Source organism: Epinephelus lanceolatus, chromosome 21 (genome assembly GCF_041903045.1).
Source record: "Epinephelus lanceolatus isolate andai-2023 chromosome 21, ASM4190304v1, whole genome shotgun sequence".
Taxonomy (NCBI): domain Eukaryota; kingdom Metazoa; phylum Chordata; class Actinopteri; order Perciformes; family Serranidae; genus Epinephelus; species Epinephelus lanceolatus.
In genome coordinates this window covers 29,485,945-29,507,008 of record NC_135754.1, presented here as the reverse complement: position 1 = coordinate 29,507,008, position 21,064 = coordinate 29,485,945, and the positions used below count along the sequence as shown (strand labels likewise).

The 21,064-nt window shown below is 41.1% G+C and overlaps 1 protein-coding gene across 2 annotated transcripts in view; it reads left to right on the top strand.

The window, feature by feature from the left end:
• Positions 1–19,975, top strand: part of ttyh2 (tweety family member 2) — a 107,656-nt gene extending 87,681 nt beyond the window's left edge. The window contains exons 7-15 of one of the 2 annotated variants that reach the window (XM_033611684.2): positions 1,036–1,105; positions 1,240–1,295; positions 7,524–7,616; positions 7,718–7,810; positions 8,259–8,401; positions 10,355–10,540; positions 10,628–10,706; positions 14,320–14,346; positions 18,727–19,975. In XM_033611684.2, coding sequence (XP_033467575.1) covers positions 1,036–1,105; positions 1,240–1,295; positions 7,524–7,616; positions 7,718–7,810; positions 8,259–8,401; positions 10,355–10,540; positions 10,628–10,706; positions 14,320–14,346; positions 18,727–18,807 — 828 coding nt within the window. In that variant the 3' untranslated portion in view covers positions 18,808–19,975. The remainder of the gene's footprint in view (positions 1–1,035; positions 1,106–1,239; positions 1,296–7,523; positions 7,617–7,717; positions 7,811–8,258; positions 8,402–10,354; positions 10,541–10,627; positions 10,707–14,319; positions 14,347–18,726) is intronic. The other variant, XM_033611685.2, reaches the window with a different exon arrangement.
• Positions 19,976–21,064: the final 1,089 nt, after the last annotated feature.

Below are 21,064 nucleotides of genomic sequence, written 5' to 3'. Positions count from 1 at the left end.
ACACACTGCTGCTGCCTGAAAGTGTCTGAAAATCACTGCAACACTTTGTCTGACCTCCTCCACCCTCGCTCAGGGTTGAACTTGTGAAAATGTACTTGCCAGTGCAGCCAGTCTGCTTTGTCCCACTTAAAATGAGAGCAGGTCTTGTGTCTGCATTGTTACGATGTCAGACAACCAGCACGTCCAGAGGAAAACTGCACGCCAGTGTGGCGCATCAGTGTGTTTGTTTGTCTTGCTAAGGATCTTCGTTTGTGGCTTCAGTCTGTCGTCACAGGTGTGCATGTCAGATGATTTTGTGCTTTACTGGCTTTGTTTTGTGTGTCTGCATCTTTAAACTGTGTGTTTGTAGGCTACAGTGAAATGACTGCCTTAGTACACAATAAATGAATGCATAATGAACGCACCCCTTCACAGAGCTGTTAATTACAGACAGCGGGTCATCTGCACTCTCACAAAATCACTGTTTTCATTTCAGGAATTCTAACAAACTTGCTCCTGAATTGCAGAAAACTAGCTCGGGTTTACCGAGGAACTCAGCTCGCTGTAACTCGTCTGTGTGCGGGGCTCATTAGCGTCCCCCCCTTGAGAAGGTTAAGCTACGCGCAGTGTGTTTGACCTGAGCCCGGGGGACATTTAACATTCAGACAGCGCAGTTTGGAGGAGACTCCCCGCTCCTCACTTGTGTTATTTTGCCAAGGCAGGTTTCTTGTTAGCACTGTGCGCTGGAGTGAAAGTGGTTCTGAGTGACAGAATTGAAAAGTATTTCTGTCTAGACATGTTGGAGTGGATTTTAAATGCAGCTTGTATTTTTTCTTTTTTTCGTGTGTCACAAAGTGATAAGAATGATGTCAAAAATGCTTTCAAAGTGCTAATGAGCTTTTAATGTCAGGTGGAGTATTTGACACAACGATTCTTTCCTTCTACTGAATGCTTCTTTATCAATTTCTGTTTTTAACCTCTTCATTTCAAGAACCACTCATTCCTTTCAGGTGATTTCTGTTCGCTGCTCTCACACGTCTCCTGTTTTTATCTCAGGGAACGAGTGATTTCTGCGTGTCCCCTGACAAGTATCTCATGAGCCAGACAAAGGGTATCATCGGCACTGGTGAGTGAACAGTGTTGCATTAATGGAGTTGTAATTACAAGAGCGTAGAGCTGTGGCCATGACTGTGCTTTAGTTAAAAAAATAATGGTTTTACTATTTAATCAGCTTCTTCTGCCTTTTTGTGTGTTTCACAGATATCGTTCATTACTACCTTTACTGCAACCAGACTCTGTCCAACCCCTTCCAGCAGGTAGGAAACAGGAAGCTTTGCTGCTCCTACTGAATGTTGACTGATACCAGCATTGGTTTGTTGATTTACAGGTTATTAGACGTCACGTGTCCAGGTTAAACAGCTTAATTTAGATGGAAAAACACTTTGTAAAGGTCTATAAACAGGGCCTGTAGCTAACACTGTGGGCAGGTCATTGGTATTTTTACTGGTCATCGGTATTTTAACATTCTACAGTTACAAACAAACACACAGTGGGTGTTTTATAAGCTGACTGCAATATGTTTAGACTCAGTCTAACTAAAATAGAACAAGTCTCTGTTTGTCTGTCCTTTGATTTTTTCTTGACAACCGTTCACACGATCAGCTTCACTGAATGAAGGGCACTGTCGAGTGTGAGTTCTTGAGATCTATGGGACAAATTTGTTAGTGGTACTTTATGTACACACTGTGTAGTGTATTGAGAAGGGACCCTGTGATGGTTCGATAAGCTGTCAGAGTAAGCATGGAGCCCACACTGTAACTAACTGCACTCCCTGAAGGAATATTATAATATTTTTGGAGAAATGAAAGAGTGATTCCAGAGAGAAGCAGACAGAGGGGTCTACAGTCTGTGTTTGAAGGATATATCCAGGATGTCAAACTGACTCAGCAGCAACAACAGGTTAAAAAGACAAAGATAGTTAGAAGCTAAAGCCGAACTATAGGCTACAGATCACAGTGTAAAAGTGAACCACCACATCACTGCTGATCGCCACACAAGACAATGAATATAAAGGGAAACTTTGCTGATATTGAACCACCCCTGTGCTGCTGCCAGCACCCAGACCTCCGCCACCGGACAGGCAGGGATCTCCTTGGTAAGTCAAACAACGTTCATGTGATGACACAGAGCTGGTTGAATATCAGCAAAGTTTCCCTGCTTCCCTTCACTGGTTCCTGTACAGCAGGGTCGGCCTTTGTTTCACTGTTATAATCATTACAAAGCAAAAGCAGCATGTGTATACATTCAATAGGCTATATCTTCAGTAGCTAGCTAGCTAACCCTACACTTTTCAGGGTTTGATTTTGGTTTTGGAACAGGGAAGAAACGTATATCTTTTTCCAACCTCTCCAGGTAACGGGTATCATTAATACACGACGTGCCCCAGGCACAACATTTAGCTCCAAATCCACAAAACCAGCCTGAAAATGAAGGAAATCTGAAACAACTGCATTAGAGTCTATGGAGAGGGGTTTTTAGTTGATCAGATCAGATCAATGGATAAGAGGAGCAGCTGCTGCAGAAATGAGTGAAAGCAAACTTTCAGACCCAATGCAATTGACGGTGAAATTTTCCTCACACTGCGCCTTGGTGTTCTGCTGCTCCATATGTAGCCAGACTACACTCTGTACTCCGAGAGTGTGGTTTAATGAATAGCTTAATGGTAGAGATATTCACCCACAGTGCTTCTAATTAACGGTCCAGCTCCAAAAATAAAAAATCAATACGGGGCGGCAGATGTTGTTACTATGGCGGGCTGACACAAATAAATCAATGTATGGGAAAGAATGGAGAAGAAACCCTAATGTCTGCAAAACAGCATGATGTTAACATCCACAATGTGATATTGTTAACCCAAATTTTATTTCAACCAAAATGTAACATCCGTCTGACATATGTCAAATCAACGTCTGGTGGCAACTGGAAGAGGACTGAATTTCTACACCAGAATTTTAGTCCAGGCAATGTGAAGAAGGAACATCATTTAAACCAGTGGTTCCCAACTGGTCCAGCCACTGGGTCCAGATTTCACCTTAGTCATTAGTTCAAGGTCCACACAGTTTAATGCATTCAGCGTCATACTTGCGTTTGGCCATGTCGTCGAGCTAGTTTGCTGTCTTTGTTAAGTAGCTGACAATTTAGCTGACAGAAATTTATTATTATTATTTGCAGTCCATTCAGAATGGATCCACAACCCACCAGTTGGGAACCACTGATTTAAACCTTTATTTTGAGATGGAACATTCGCAGAATTAATATTAATAAAAAAGGATATAAATTATTGTTAACTGATTAAATAAAATATAAGAAATCCAAATAATTAAAGAGGTATCCAAAATCCTGGCCACAACCGTGTGTTCAGGCACCCATTGTTTAAACTGCATTTAAATGACTGTATCTGAATGTGGAGCAGATCCTCTCTACATATTGAAAAGATGGTTTTATGTAACCCAGACGTTTTGAAACTTAAATGTCCAAACATCCTCTGACTTGTAATTCATGAAATCAGCGCTGGATAGGGAGTTCATTGCTCTGCCCCTCAAGCCTCATATTTGTCAAGCTCCTTCTCTCCATCCAGCCCTGTCTGTCTGATTTACATCCTCACTTCACCTCACAAGCCTGGCTGTACGTTACAAAATTACAAAGCATCCGACGCTATCTCCGAGGCTGTCACCATCATTTTTCCCTCCGTCTCTTTCTCCTGTATTACTTCAGTCTTTGGCATTTATCAAGCAAACAAGCCAAACTGTTACAAAACTCCCAAACAGACGCTGTGAAATTGCAGAATATATTAAGCAATTTGGTGATTCTCCGTCTTCCCTATCTTCTGAGGTTCTGCGAGGTTACTACTGCGGGTCACATCAACGAATTCACCGCTGATATCAGTCAGTGGTAAAGTCAATTTCTGCGAGCTCTGGCCCAGCGGAGCTCAGATCTTATTATCTGGCTCTCGTAGACATGCCCCGAGGATAACAAGAGCGCAGCAGCACAGGGCAGACAGCCGTCTCCCCGCCTGGTAAACAAAGTCAGCACTCGTTTCTCTGCCACACACATAACCAACAGGTGCAAAGTTCACAAGCGAGCTGCCAGATACAGGGATTCACACTGATTGGCAAACATACAAGCTCCCTCTTCTCTGCCTCGCTCTCTCATGTATTCTCAGCCTCAACCTGCAGCGCTGCCCTGTACTTCTACCCTCCGTGCCCTTGTATTTCATCGCTCTGGGGCATTACTTCTTTCCACGGCTATTTTTTTATTCTTATCATCGTCATCTCCTCTCCCTTTTCTTCCTGTCCTCCTCCATCCACTTTCTCTGCCTCCTATTTTTACTTTATTTGGCCCAGAACGAGCTCGCCCAAGCTGAAATAAAAATCTGATCAGGCTGTGAGATTGTGCTGCAGAGAGCAGTTTGACCGCCAACAGTCGTGCAGATCCACAGAGAGAAAAAACGTCAGATCAGAGGAAAGCAATTAAATTTATGGATGGTCGAGGTAATTGACCATATCCTGTTTCAGTTTAACATTGTACCACAGGCCAGGGGTTTCCAGGCTGCTCTCGTTAGGTTGGGTGACTGTGAAGATACAATTTTACTTTAGAGATGTGACAGATTAATTCATTTATGGTTATGCTCCAATGTTAATTGAAAAAGAGGCACTGGGCAGAAGGTGCCGTCTTTCAGGTGGGTTGTGATTATCCACTTACATCGTACTGAGTGTGGAGGATTACTTTGCCCCCTTTTGGTGGGAACATAAAACCACAATGATGACTCCAGCTATAGAGGACTGTAATGTAATAATTGGATATTATTATATCAGTTTAAATCAGTTCACTGACCTACAAAGCCTTAATATATTAATTTATTTGGTCAAAATTGAGTTAAGAACAAATTAAAGGTTTTCCTCTCCTGTTTCGGCCCTTGTTTTTCATCTTGTTCCTTTATACATGTGTTCATTTTTATTAGAATTTTGGGTTTCTAATGAGCATTCAAAGCTCTCTTTGGCCCACTTGTGGGGGGTTTGCTATTAAAAAGAAAACTACACCCTTTTTAAAATTCATACATGTTACTCCTGTGGTCTTAAAATTAAACTATTATTAGTTAAATGGGATAAAAAGATGGGCAAGTGAGCTGAGGGAACAGCAGAAAAGGCGGTTGGGGAAGAATAGTTTAAGAAAATAGCTTAAATGTAAAATTAAATGACATTTCTGGTTGTTGCAAATCTATAGTGTGTTTAGCATGCCATGAGGTAGCTACAGAAAAACTTCACCAAAGTCAGTAGGATACATCATCTGGGGAACAAGAATGTCCCTACAAAATTTTGTGCCAGTAAGTGTTGAGATATTCTAGGGAACACATGAAAAGTTTGACTCGAGGGTAACACTACAGGTAAAATCATGTGATTATCAAAGTCTTAAAGGGAAACTATGTCCATTTTCAAAATTCATACATGTTATTCCTGTGGTCTAAAATAAAATTAGTATTAGTTAAATATGATGCAAGATGGATAGGTGAGCTGAGGGAACTCCAGAAGAGGCGGTTGAGGAAGAATAGTGTTAGAAAATAGATTATATGTAAAAGTAAAGGACATTTCATAGTGTGGTAACATGCTAACAATAGCAAATTAGCTACAGAGAAAGTTCACCAAGGCATTAGAATACATCATCTGGGGACCATGAATGTCCCTACAAAACTAATTCAGGGTAATACCGATAAAATCATGGGATTATTTAAGTCTTAAAGGGGAACTATGCCCATTTTCAAAATTCATACATGTTGTTCCAATGGTCCAAGACACTCCAAAATATTCATAAACATGAACAACTATCTCCTAAATCCAAAAACTAGAGTTCTAGAGCTAAAATTTGTGATGTCATTGAGTACAAAGTCCGGAGCTGCTCCATAGACAATGAATGGTGAAAGATGTTCTAGATGACACTGAGAGCACCTAGATGAATGGTCTGAGTCTATGGGAACATTTTCTGTTTCCGGACTGAGAACACAACAATAGTATAAAGCTCAAAAAACAAATATTCAATGGGTCCAAAAAAACAGTCTCCCATTCACTCGGCCTCATTCACAAAAAGTGTGTGCACATAAATCTGTTCTTAAACAGTGCATAGGAACATTTAGAATAGAATGAATCGCCAACTATTTTGATAATAGATTAATTAATAGGTTAATTAATAGGTAATTTTTTGAGCAAAAATTTCAACATTTGCTGGTTCCAGCTTATTAAATGTGAGAATTCATTGCTGTTCTTTGTCATTTATGATAGTAAATGAAGAGTCTTTGGGTTTTGGACTGTTGGCTGGTTAAAAAAAAAGCAAATTGAAGATGTCACTTTGACTTCTGGAAAATTGTGATGAGCAGTTTTCACAATTTTTTTGACATTTTATAGATATTACAGCTGAATGAATAATCGTGAAAATAATCGACTAATCAGTCTGAAAATGAAAACAATTGTTAGTTGCACCCCTGTCTCACACAAATCTGGGATTCAACAGTATTTTATTACCTGACTTTGTTCGTACTCTGAACAAACTTAGAACTGCCTCGGACCATGCATACTCACAAATGAGAAAGGCCCAGCTGTCTTTGAAAACATTTCGAAACATCTTTAAACTAAATGCAGGGCATATCAAAACCACCTTAATTACAAAAAGGCTTTAATAGACAACAATTCTAAAAAACATTATTTTACTAATTAACTGGCCAAGTGTGTTAAATATCCACAAAGCTGACACCCTCTCATTGTCATCAGTTATTGTCTTGATAAAGAATTAGCTTACAGTGGACTATATGAGAATGTCCATCTTGAAAACTAATAATTTGTAGTGCCACAAAATTGTGCATATGTAGCCAATCAGTAGCCTATGCAGGGTACATGAAGGATTCTTTACCTCCAAGCATTTGTTAAGATGGCACATGTAGCCTTGCTTGAAGATACTGCAGTCTGTATCTTCAGAAGAGAGCGCATCTTTAGAGACTGACCTAACGTGTTTGAAGTGAGTCTATGGAGCAACTCCAGACTTGATACCTAATGGCATCACAAGGTTGAGAGACTTACTTGTCTCGTTTCTGGCTCACACATATTGACTGAACTTTCCAAGGCTGTGGAAAAGACATACTGAAACTCCAAAATTTAGGTGGTATTTCACTTTAATTTAGCTGAATTCTGCCTTTCGAAAAAACTAACAAATGACATTACAGAAAAATAAGATCCATTATAGTCGCTGTTGCTTTTTCATCCATGTGTTTTCACTTTGTGGAAGAACGAGACATCTGCACATTCTTTTAGAAAAATCAAGCACATTATGTCACTTGACAATAGCTCCATTAAACAGCCTTGAGAACCTTTAGTTTCTCTGCTGTTTGCCGACTCTTTCATTGTGATGCTTCCCTCAAGACTTCTATTAGGACCAGTGTTTACTCGTCATTTGCATGCTCTTAACTCTGCGTGCATTCAAACACATTCTCTTGTTTGCAGCCCCTGACCATCTTCCAGAGGTCCCTGACCACCATGCAGATCCAGATCCAGGGTCTGCTGCAGTTTGCCGTGCCTCTGTTCCCCACTGCTGAGGTATCGCACACACAAACACACAAAGCTATGACTTTCATGCCGTAGTACAACAGCACAGCTCAAGAATTTGCCAGTGATACTGTCTGGTGACCTCTCCGCAGAGAGACCTACTGGGTATCCAGCATTTGCTCAACTCCTCGGAGGCCAGTCTGCACCAGCTGACCGCCCTGCTGGACTGCAGGGGGCTCAACAAGGTTCGTTCACTGCATCCTAATTGGCATCGCAGCAGCACAACTAGGTCAACAGGAGAGTAAGTGGCCACACAGGATTTCGGCATCAAACTGAAAGTGGAACTGGGAACAGAGCAGAGAAAGGCACAACTGAAAGACTTTCACATTTAATGAGAGGAACTTTTCTAAACTGTGTTTTCTTACATACGTATGTGCGAGTCTCCTGCACCGTTAAACCTGAACGGTGTAGCTTATGACTGCAGTACATAAATAATGTCGAACATCCCACTGAATGTGCACAACATGAATGAAGTATGTGCCTCCTGGAGACGACGCACTCCAGCGCTCTAAGTGCTTTTTCATCTTTGCTTCACTTGCTCTGCTTTGAATTCAAATGTGACAGTAAGAATCCGCCTCAACAAGCATCTTCCCCTTTTTTGTCTGTGTTATATGATGTCTTTGATCTCTCCAGGACTACCTGGATGCAATGGTGGGGGTGTGCTACGATGGGGTGGAGGGTGTACTCTACCTCTGCCTCTTCTCCACCCTGGCAGCCTGTGCCTTCACTGTCATGCTGTGTGCCATTCCCAGGGCATGGAGACAAATTGCCTGCAGGTCAGTTCGTTCTCTACGTCTCTGCCTGCCTGAGCGCCCTCATTTCCTCATCCTGCAGCCATCTTTATGCAGTTATACCCACTGTATGAGCCAAACAATATAGATGTGTCCCAGATGTTCTGCTACAAATATACATTTAATAGTTGGACTTCAAAATACCTTCTTTAAGTAGCTAATAATTTTAGCGTGCGTCCTTTTAAACTCACCTTTCATTTTAACCCTCACTGTTTATCTTTCAAGATATAACATGTAACTTTTCCACACTGAAATGTCTAAAAACAACTCGAGCAATGTTATATACTTTGCTGAGTTGATTATCCCAAATGTTTCCGACAATGTTCAAACCCGGAGAAATCTGTAATTTTAATCAAGGACATGTTCTGTGTCCTTGATTGAGGTTGTAATTGTGGTTGGCTGCCAGAGGCTGACTTTTTATCCAGGTTTAAGCCACATTTTTCCAATATGCTTTTTAGATTTTGGTTGTTTTCAACGATATGTTTTAACTGGATGAAGATTTTAATCATCCGACATCTGGACTTTAAAGTATCAGAGAAAAAAGTTGAGCAAATGTTAGCGGCAGCTTGGCTCGAGCACCTGCTGTGCCGAACAGCATAGGAGAAACACTGATTTTTAAAGTGCAACTGCTTTATTCAGGATTTTTACCAGATTAAATCACCAGGTCTGTTTTTCTTGAAGAGGAAGAGACCTCTGTGGATAATTTGGCTCCTGGTAAAACCCTCTTTAAACTCTGGCTCTTTAGCTATTGGTGAAAAAACGTGAGCACGCATTAGCAGAAGCTGAGCTAGCAGCCCTTCTGTGACAAGCCAAGCAGCATTGGAGAAACACTGATTTTTAAAGTGAAACTGCTTTATTCAGGGTTTTTTACCAGTTTAAATCACCAAGTTTGTTTTTCTGGAAGAGGAAGAGCCCTCTATGAATAATTCGGCTCGTGGTAAAAACCTCTGCGACAAGCCAAATAGCATTGGAGAAACACTGATTTTTAAAGTGCAACTGCTTTATACAGGATTTTTACCAGATTAAATCACCAGATCTGACTTTCTTGAAGAGGAAGAGACCTCTGTGGATAATTCGGCTCCTGGTAAAACCCTCTTTAAACTCTGGCTCTTTAGTTATCGGAGAAAAAACGTGAGCACACATTAGCAGAGGCTGGGCTAACAGCCCTTCTGTGACGAGCCAAGCAGCATTGGAGAAACACTGATTTTTAAAGTGAAACTGCTTTATTCAGGGTTTTTACCAGTTTAAATCACCAAGTTTGTTTTTCTGGAAGAGGAAGAGCCCTCTATGGATAATTCGGCTCATGGTAAAAACCTGCTGAAAGTCTGGATCTTTAGTTAAAGGAGAAAATTGGGGCAAGGGCAACTAAACGGGAAGTATAATGTTGGCAAGGATTCACTGAGTTATGCTTCAGGTTGCAGTGTTTGCCTGTCTTTGTTAACATTTTGGCAAATTGGCATTATTAAAAGTATGCAGAATTAGCCTTGTGTGATGACTCTCAGTTAAGTTCTGGAGTTATAAGCAGTGTCTGCTTTCGATGATTTCTAACTGGATTCACGGATGTTCATTTGTTATTCTGAGACAACTGTGTAACAGTATAAGTCACACTGAATCCAAAAATATCTGTATCATGTCTGTGGGTTCATTTGACTCGAGTTATTTTAGTTATGATTCAGAGAGGAAGTAGCTGAAGTACCTTAATTGTCTCGGTGAGCCGTGTGTCACAGCCACCGCTGCTGCTGCTGACAACACTGATAAGCAGTCAAATGAACAGGTCCAACAACAATAATTAACCTCCCTTGTTTTTACAACACCGGCATGCACCAGTCTCTTTCACCTCACACACTGTCTTTGCGTCACGTGTCTCCCTCACAGTTTGAAACCTCTGGACCGAGCTATTCATCTGGCTCCTCTTCTGATGTTTCCTGTGTCCTCTAGGGAACGAGATTATGATGACATCGATGAAGAGGATCCGTTCAACCCGCGGGCGAGGAGGATAGCCTCCCAGAACCCCAACCTCACCAACATGCACAGCTTCTGCAGCTACAGCAGCAGCATGGGCAGCCAGAACAGCCTACACCCGCCCGCCCCAGCTCTGTCCAACGCCCCCGTATCCGAGTACATGTGAGTCAACAGATGTGACACGTGGAGCAAAGTGTGATTTCTAAATTCCACTATTCCTCATAAGTCGCTTTTTTTATTCTTTCTCAGGAACCAGACAGCTCTGTTCGGGGGAAACCCGCGGTACGAGAACGTGCCTCTGATAGGACGAGGCTCTCCACCCCCCTCGGTGCGTTGGGTCCCAGAGGCCAAGTCCTTCCTATGATGTCACTTCCCTCTGAGCTAACAGACAGATTTAGCCTTTAAAGCACAGGAAGTTGTTGTATTATAAATAACTGCTGATTATTTCACTCATAGATTCACTCAGAGGCTCTTTTCCTTCATTAAATGTCACTCAAATGTTAATCCATATATAAAAACTTTCCTTAATTTAATCAACTTTTTTAAGGATTTCCTAAAAGGTATTTAATGAGATACTCTTTTATCGTACACTGTGCCTTCCTCTGCCCTCCATAACTTACTGAGGCTTACAGTACCAAAGCAAGGCGAGGAGAAGTAATGTGGTTAATATTTAATCATGAAGTGAACATCATTTAGCCTCTCTCAGGCCAAATTCCCAGGAGGGAGTGACCCGGGTCTTAAACCACAAACTGGCTCACTGTTGACACTGAAGGTTTTCTTCCTCATTGAATAAATTTGCTCCCCGCTGGGCCACTTGTCTCCTGTTACTGTACATCACGGAGATAAATATAGAAACATTTTGGATTAAATTTTCATTGGGCGCAGCCTCTTAATAACATGCTACGCAAGTGTGTGAAGAAATACAGCAGTTAAAGCAACACGTTCTCACTCCCAGCACTCTGACGCTTGGTCAGTGGCCCTATGGCGCTCTAAGTACTCCTCCTCCATCAGTCAGGGATGGCATGTCAAATTCAGAGCAGCGCAAGGCACTGAAGTCAATTTTTATAGTGGCCAAACAGTGGAATTACAACTTTCAGGTTCGTCACACGATGCCACTGGTCGCAAAAGGAGTTTCTCCCATAGACTTACATTGTGAAAGCGATGTCTGTAAATCAATGGATACATTTTTTTGAGGTCTGCAACCTAAACAAAATGACTTGTTTCACTATCAGGATTTGATCCATGCAGTCTGATAACATTTGGAAAGTCTAGAAGACCTGCAACATTAAATCATTTTATCCCCATTTAATTAAGTGGAGCACTACGCCAGAAGTCTCTAGTGCCCTTGCTCCATGGGCCCAATGATGCGGAAGCAGCGGCAATCATCTGGGTAATTTTATGCACAGCAGTTGAACATTTTTGGCTTCATGCGCCACTAAGCAACTTTCATAGGAATGAAAAGGGCCCCCCTTACGCTCGTTACTCGCATTGTGTCTTTCAAAATAAACTTAAAACGCAGATTAAAGAAAAACTTTTCACAGTAAAAGTACAGTTTCTGCTTGTTAAATTAGGGTGACCATATTTTGATTTCCAAAAAGAGGACACTTGGCCGGCCACGACTACTTAAATGATACTCGCAGTTTACTCAAAGACGCCTTATCATTTTAATATATTTAAAATTTATATGTATGGATAGAAAATTCAGTTATATTACAAAATAATATCTCTCAAAGACAGAAATTCAGATAGGCCTCTATAGGGGACACATACACACACTAGAGTGTGGCGATCAAAGCCCGGCGGTACCCGACGGGTCGGGCCGGGTTTGGTCAAAAATGTAGAGCTACATTTTTGACCAAACCCAGCCCGACCCGTTATAGCTATATAAATTGTATTCGGGCTCAGGTTGGATTCGGTCAGCTTTCAGTAAAAATGTAGTGTAAAAATAAATAAAATCCTATTGTCTGTCCTGTTTATTGCTCGGGCACTGTTATTTACGTGACAACACCTGAACATAACGCACACAGACACACATTGGCTGTTTGTTTCTACCTCTTCCCTCTCTGGAAGTCTCGGACCTCCAGCTGCCCGCCTCCGCCTTGATTAAACGTTGAAAATAAAATAAAAGAGGGAGACAGGTTTTTCCTATTTTATCTTATTTTGTTTTATGTCTCCATCTCCTCTCGCTGGAAGCGTCGGACCTCCCACCTCCCGCTCCTGTCTCAAACACAGAGGTATCCCTCTCCACTGAGCACGCTCGGCCTGTTAAATAGCCTGTAACCGTTAACAACTGTGTGACACAAACTCAGTGCTTTGGTCATTAAATAATGTCGGGCTCGGTTCGGGTTCGGCAGAAATATGCGGCCCGTGCCGCGCTCTAACACACACACACAAACACACGGAAAACCGGACATTATCATCAGTTTATAAAAGACCCCCAGATGCCCCAGACGGGACGTGAAATGTGGACATGTCCGGGCAAAAGAGGACATTTGGTCAGCCTAGTTAAATGCATGCAGTCTGTTTTTTAAACTTAAAACGCAGGTAAAAAACTTTGTTTTGAGGTCTACCTCCTTAGGTTTAGGCAAGAAAAATCACATGGTTAGGTTAGTGTTAGCGTTATGTTCAGCAGGAAACATCGTGGTTTTGCTAAAAATAAGTATGTTTCCTACCAGGGGTGTAAATCCCAAGTTTTGTTATGATATGATACGATATACTATGATATGATGCGATACAATATGATACAATGTGATGTGATGCAACGCGATAGGATACAATACAGTACAATATGATACGATGTGATAGGATACTAATACGATACGATGCGATTCGACTCAACTCAATTCTTTCGACATCAAACAGATATTTGCTGGTATCACAAAGTCTGCCACAATTTCCTGCCTGTGATCAATATGAGATGACATCAGCAAATATCCTCGTCACCATTTTCAGTACTAGGCTGCTAGCACCATTTAAATTATAGCATAGACGTGCCATGGGAATTTAAAAATAAAGGCATATCTTAAAGATGATGATATGTAGCAATGTTTTCACTTTGTATCAATGATATTAGATAGTTTATCATTGAACTGATATACTGATCCAGATCAATGTATCGCTAAACCCCAATTTCTTATTAACGTAATGTAATGTCACATACACACATCGTACATACCAGCGCACTACATTATTATTAAAATAACTCGTGTTACAACGTTATCCCGGGTCAAAGTCCGGAGTTTGTTGACTCTCCCGCCCACCCTATGCAAACTTTCTCACTTTTTATACTACAGCGGATGCTTGAAGTGTCAAAAAATGCCGCCGCCCAATGCGTCTTATAATGCCGCTAAAGAGTGTCTGTGTCTGACGCAGAGGGCCACTGACTAAGCGTCTGTGGTTGATGAGTTGGGAGTGAGACCGGGTTGACTAAATGCACACTGCAGGTATCAGTGTTTTGTAAGCTTTTTAAAGTGTTATTTAGAGAGAGAATGTTGTGATGGTAAGATCAGAAAATACAAACAAAAAACATATTTTATATTTGATAAAGTGCATATTTTGTGCTGTTATGCTCAGAGGTTTAGATTCCACAAAAAGATGAAGCAAAGATCAACATATTTTCTACTTTTCATGCTTGTTTTTTACCACAGTTAGTAGAGTTTCAAGATGAAGAATGATTTTACTGTCAGTCATCTACAGTTCCAACATGAGTTAACCAAAAAATGTGATGAGCTTTGCCTTATGACTTCTTTCCTAATTAATGCCAGCAAGTGATGTATAATTAAATTCTCCCTCATGACTTCAACTGTGCAGCATCATGCAGTAGTCTGCGGCTAACAGCTTCTTTTATATATTTTTTTGTTTGTTCGTTTGTCATGTGTTTGTTTGTTTGTTTGTATCTTTCATTTCTATATTTCCTCTTTTTTTTTAATCGACTTTTGGAGATATACTCTCAGCAGTATAGAAACCGAGTAAGTCTTTTCAACTCTTCCTCAGGGTTCACTCCCTCACTTTCCCTCTGTTGCATCTCTGTCTTTTACCTCTCCTTCACTTCACCTCACTTTGTTTGGTACCTGTGCAGTTTTCCTGTTTGGCATGGCTTTTTAACGGACAACCTGTTGTCCTCATTCCAGCCAGTCTGTTAGTTAGTGAGGCTTTGTCTGCCCCTGGTGTTCACAGGGTGGTACTGTCGTTATGTCCCTGGATTTCCTCACAGTTAGCCTCCCTGTGCATGCAGTTCTACTCCAGTCATTCAATTCTATAGCTTGTACTGCCACAAGGTGTTACGCACCAGGCGCTGTATACTGCTATAGAATTTATTTTATCTGGGTACTGACAGATTTAGAGTAATGTCAGTTATTTTTAAAGGAGTACTCCACTCATAAAATGATCATTTGTATATCTATTATGCACCCCATGATACGTTTAATTTGTGAAGAAAAATTTGTTTTTCTCACATGCCTCCACGGTGAACGAAGAATCCAAAAACTGGAGAAAATTCTTGATGAACTGTAGTGAAAGGGGGCCACGTTTAACAACTGCAAAACTATATCAAACATCTCTTTACAAGCTCTCACACAACTCACGCATTATAATCTAAGTCTCATTTATCCAGTCGTATGCTCAGTACTTCCCAAATACATGTATTTTTGCTAGATCCTTATGATTTAAAACACTTTGCGCAACAGTCCCAAGTGCAACACACACCGCCGCCGTACGCCGTGCGTCAAAACGCCCGCCTCCATTATATTCTATGAACCAACCCACACTGGCACCGGCCGACACGCCACGCTGCTCTGCTTCAGCCCACTGCTCTATTTCCGGCGCAGCCGGCGCTCATGGCGGCGCTGCGAGAAAAGCCTTTTATGTACGTCTCATCTCGTAGAATCAACTCCGGTTGTTTCAAATTTTTAATAAGACGACTTCGATAAGAAATTCAAGTTGTTGTTGCCTCAAAGTTTTTCCTCTTCTTCTTCTGTTACTAGCAGTTGGCAACCGTTGGCAACTAGTGTAGGTACAGCCACCTAGCGGGCTGGGGTGGGAAATACATGTTGACGGTGCCGCTGCGCGCCGCTGCCAGTGTGTGTTGGAGGGCGGCCCTTGACGGCCACAGCGCCGCGCTGGCGGTGGTGTGTGTTGCACTTCATGCAAGGTTTTGCAAGGTGCAAAAACGCGATTGCGCACCACACTGCTTTTTTTTTTTTAACTAGTGAAAAAAAGTTTGCTGCGCCTTTTTATTGTTGCCAGGCAACCAAGGACTCACCTCCTTATTCTAACCTTTCCGTGCAATCAATCTACCATTTATTTGTTTTATTTATTTGACAGTAATTAGTATCTGGTTCCTAAAATGTTGAGGCAGAGGGCACTTGCTGTAGCTCTGGTTGAGGGTGAGAGGCTGTCAGTAAATAGTTTGTTGGGCACAGTGAAACAGAGATCTGTGTGGGTACATGAGACCCTAAAAAAGAGGGTGGATCATGGGGAGTACCACCAGTTGGTCCAGGAGCTTCTCCTCCATGATGGCTGTTTCCAGGCATATTTTAGGATGACTCAGGGGCAGTTTGACAGCCTGCTGTCTATCATCGGGCTGTATGGCTCTGAGAATCCAGCAACCACTACCACCAGTTTCTCCTCCATTGTTTACCAACTGTAAACTTGTTGTGACCACCACAGAAGGCCCGCCTCTTAAATCATCTGATTGGACAATGCGAGAAAAGAGATGACGTGGGGCGTTTTTCCACTTCTAGTTTAAGTTTATTGGTATCAAGGAGTTCAAAGCGCTGTTTTGATATAGTTTTAATGTTAAATGTGGTCCCCTTTTCATACAATTCATCGTGAATTTTCTTTGTTTTTGGATTATTCGTTCACCGTGGAGGCATGCGAGAAAAACAAAGTTTTCTTCACAAATTCAAAGTAACATGGGGTCAAAAAATTGAAATACAAATGATCATTTTGTGGGTGATGTGTTCCTTTCATGTCAAAGTAACTGATTACTGTTACTAGTTGTACATTTAATAAATAATAGATTGATTTGTTATCTATGCCCTGAGTCAGTTTTGTAGATATGAGTTAAAGAAATACTCCACAGAAAATCTGTCTTTTAAACATAACACAACACTCGACATCTGCAGGCTTGAAGGTGGCTCTTAAAGGTTTGTGCTGTGCTTCTTTGTGGAAGATGGCAACTGTAGTCAGCTGAGATTCACAGTAGTTATAATAGATTCCAAAGGCGACACAGAGCATCAAAACACCCATAGAAACCACTCAAACGACTCCTGCAGCACCATCCACCTCTCTGCCACTGATCTCATAAGAATCAAGGTGTGGGCTTAGATTCCAGACTCACAGACAAAATAAGGACAGCAGAAGGCACCCATTCGGAACAAGCAAACAAGCCCATAGGGGCATAACCAAGGCAGCAAAGAAGCAAAAAGAAAGACAGGAGAACAAGCAAAAAAAGGCTAGAACACTATATCATGAAGGCACAACACAAAACATGGTGTAGCAGTGGGTGTAAAGGGGACGTAAAAACTGCTGATGAGAGAATTGGGAGCATATGTTCAGGTGGTTGTGGAGGTAAGGTGATAAAAACTGGTGGGAATGGTAGAATCCTTAATAAAAGGAAATGTTAAAGACATAGTTCAACATCTTGGGAAGACTTTTTTGCTTCCTTGCTAAGCGTTGAATGAGAAAATTAACATAAAGCTGTGTAAAAAGTGTTACTTGGATCCAAATGATCCAAGTCTAGAATTGTCAAGATTACCAAATCTGGATAACCAGCGCTCTAAATGGGACTACATATCACAGTGTAGGCTACTAGCTAATGTAAAGGACAGGTGCAATTGTCAACATGTGGTCAATCTTAGTGTTTTCATTTGAAGAAACAGAAAACAGCATGGGAGATCCAATTGTTAGAAACTCCTTTTGACTGTTTTGTTGTAAATAACATAAAGTTAAAATTAAGCAAATTGTATTGATATTTACAGCTGCTTGAGGATTAATTTATGGAAACAGTATCCTTTATTTTACCAAAAGGCTTAATAGATAGTCTATCCACCTCAACTGTAGTTCAACAACTTAAATGGAAAATAGAACTAACTGTGTTTATATTTGACCAATTTTGACCAAAGTTCTGTTGCATTTTGTTCCTGACATCCACCCTGAATCCAGCCATCTGCTGGAATCAGGATAATCCTTATTTTCTGGATCAAAGGTATCCCAACCTTTCCTAAAAGTTTTGAAGAACGCATATCAAAGGTTTGATCCGGATCAAATCCAAAACTGAATTTCACGATCTAAACCAATTTCAAAATCCTTTTTTTTTTCTTCTTTTGAACAACCCATTTTCGAGGTTTCGTCCAATCCAATAGCCGAAATCTGATCTAGACAGCTAGGGCTAGAGCTAGACTGTTAGCTTAGCTTAGCATAAAGACTAGAAACAGGGGGAAACAGCTAGCCTGACCCTTGGCCTTCACTTCCAAACTATCAAATGTCCAGAAAGAAACACAAAATGACCTCAGAGAGATGCAAAACCAAGACGAAGTCTATCTGAGTGTTCCAGTACCCATACTACCATACTATATATATATATGTATGCCAGAAAAGGATTAAGTATGTCTGTCAAATGCAGTAAATACCATTATGTTCTACTACATCTGGTCTGATTTTGCAAGCCAGCATTCTTCTCTGGGTATTCTGACCCACAATCCTCTGCACAGTGGACGATAGGCTACGTCGCATTGACTGACCCGCAAACAGACGACAGCTGATTGGATGACAGTGCATTCAAGTAACTGATGACCATTCGAATAGTCATAATAGGAATATCAATTGTCTAAGTGAACAAAATAATCAAACAAACAGCCGCACTGTCTCAAGAGCCAATAACATCATTAAGGCCAATACACATCCCGGCCACCACCTGTTCAATCTGTTACCCTCTGGTAGGTGTTACAGGTCCATCAAATCCAGAACCACCAGATTCACGTATAGCTTCTTCCCAGGCAGCTGCAGTACCGATGCGATTGGGAACGCACCCTATATGTCTTGGCTGTATGTAGGAGAGATGGCGGGTGGATTCCTGAATCCTGACTGGAATCCATTGAAACTTGAGCTGCCTTCCTCTGCTAAACTTCAGCCTTTACAGAGCCACCTCCAATCCTACATGTGGTGAGAAATTGATACTCAACGAGATGGATTTTCAGCGGACTACTCCTTTGATCCCCCATGACATTTCCTTTATTTGTAGCTGATGATTAGGCTCAGTCCATACCTGTGAAGCCTTGCCTATAATTCCCAGAATCAGCTTGTAACATCCTGTGTGTGTGTCTCTATGTGTACCCTCTCCTCCACAGTACTCCCCCAGTATGCGGGCCACCTATCTGTCCATGACCGAGGAACAGATAAGACACTTTGGGAACGACTTCCAAGCATAGACTTCTTTATCTGACCGAGGAGGGAAACGGCATCACACCAACACGCTCAACAGACAAAGACTGTGAGGCGACTCCAAGCACCACAGAGGACAGTGTGTACCATCTCACTAGTCCAGGACTCAGGACAGCTGAACCATATCGGTACTGTTCTCTGTGCTCGTAAATGATTAATCACACCTGTCTGCCCTGAGGTATTCTTTCGGGGGAACTTGCTAAATATTTCTGACACGTGCTGAGGAACTTAACCTGCTCTTAATATGTTGTGTTCGTCATCTACTGGTGAAGCATCGAGGGAAGATTTGGCTGTCTTAATGTCCCTGAGTTCTTCAGGAAAAACACGACTAAACATAACTTTGATGAAATTAATTTTTCACTGCAGTAAAACAGCAACGTGCTCACATTTAAAGTAACAATAAAAGGACAATTTTAAACTCTCCTGTTGAAAGAGATCTCTCCAAAACTCACATTCAGGTCTCCAAAGAGAAAAATGTGAACATGACAGCTGATGTAAACGTATTCTTTTGTATTATGCTTCATGCTTGATATTTGTGAAGCACAAACCCAGCACTGGCAGCACACACGGGAGGTATTGTTGAGGTATAATTTATTTACATTCACACACAGACATGCCTGCAAGTGAAGCTTTACGTTTCTAAATCTCCTGGAGACTACCTTGAGACCACGGCTTCTGTATATAAGTTGTACAATAACAGACTGTTGTCTCATTCTGGTGTGGTTTTATTTTGATTTAAACAATGTGCCAATTTTATATATTTTTTCTAGTTTCTTGTGGCGATGTCACATAGAATTTTTTTTTTGTATTTCCTAAAGGGCCGATAATTCATGTCCTCGACGCATATCTAATCCAGCTAATACAATAAAGTTGTCCTTTCTGTTGGGAAGCTGTGCTGCTCTAACCATGATTAATGAGAATATTCAGGTAATAATTTTCAACTCAAAGCATCCAAACAGTACATGCTTGTACTGACTAACAATGATTTTCTGTAGGGATTTAATACATGCAGTTTTGTTTATTAATTATTTTTGGTAAATGTCATTTCTTTGAGCATGTTACATTGTACAGGCACTCAGAATGGTGCTTAATTTTGTGTGTGACCCCTAAAATTCAGGGTCTAATTGTGAGTTGAATAAATCAGTTTTGAGTACAGCTTTGTGTCTGCTCTTTGTTGATGGGTGTACATAACAGGGAAAACCATTGTGATCAACACCAAAGTGCCCCGAATGTCTAATGGCCAAAAAGTTGTTTAAAACTGGAGGAACAGTAAAGTATTTTCTTATTCCTCCAGCAGATGGCAGCATAGTCTAGCAGAAAGTGCTGCTCAATGGAAACTGCTGCTGCAGTAAAAGCCATTGGAGTTGACTGTGCACAGTATATCACAATATTTAAGGCTGATATGGCACACTTTAGAAGGTAAGAACTCTAATAAATATACAGCAAAAAGTGATAATGTATATAAAAGTAAAAGCAGTAATACCACTGTGTAAAAATACTGTTACAGGTAACAGTCTTGCATTTAAATGACCTTAAAGTACCAAAAAGTAAAAGCACTTATTATGCCAAATAGCTCATTTCAGAAAAATAAAGTATAATCTCAGAATATTTTATATAATGTGATTTTAATTTGTATCTGTGACACCAGGGGTTCAGCACGCCCAGGTCCCAGCCCTGGCCCACAATGCACCCAGCCTTGATGCCAGTCCCTGCAAGTGGTGGGCCCACAGGGTGGCAGCTACATGTTATTCATTGGGGCTGAGCCCGACCGGGCCCCACGGCCCAATGCCCCGCCACCATACTGGGCGAGGTACTCATTTCCCAAGTGTGCCATGTTGTCAAATAATTTTTAAGGACTGGGTAGGAGCTTTTTTTTTTTTTTTTTTTTTTTTAACTTTGGGGAAGGGCATACAAATTTGAATGTTATCTGTTACCACTGATTTTTAAGGAAAATTGCTTTAAAAATCACCAAAATTACATCATTTATCATCAAAAAGTGTAAAAACAGAAATTATGGTTGGATTTTCAAATTTACAAAGGTCTCCCATCAGACAAATCAAAACAAACCTAAATCTGAGCTTAAAATAGTGATATCTTATCAAAATCATTTTATTCTATGTGTCATTTGAAATTTGGCAAAAAATAAACCGTTTGAACTAAGTAACCAGCATGTGCATGAGTTAAAACATCTTGGAGCAGCCAGTCCAGTCTGTGGCCCTTTGCTGCACGTCATCCCCTTTCCTG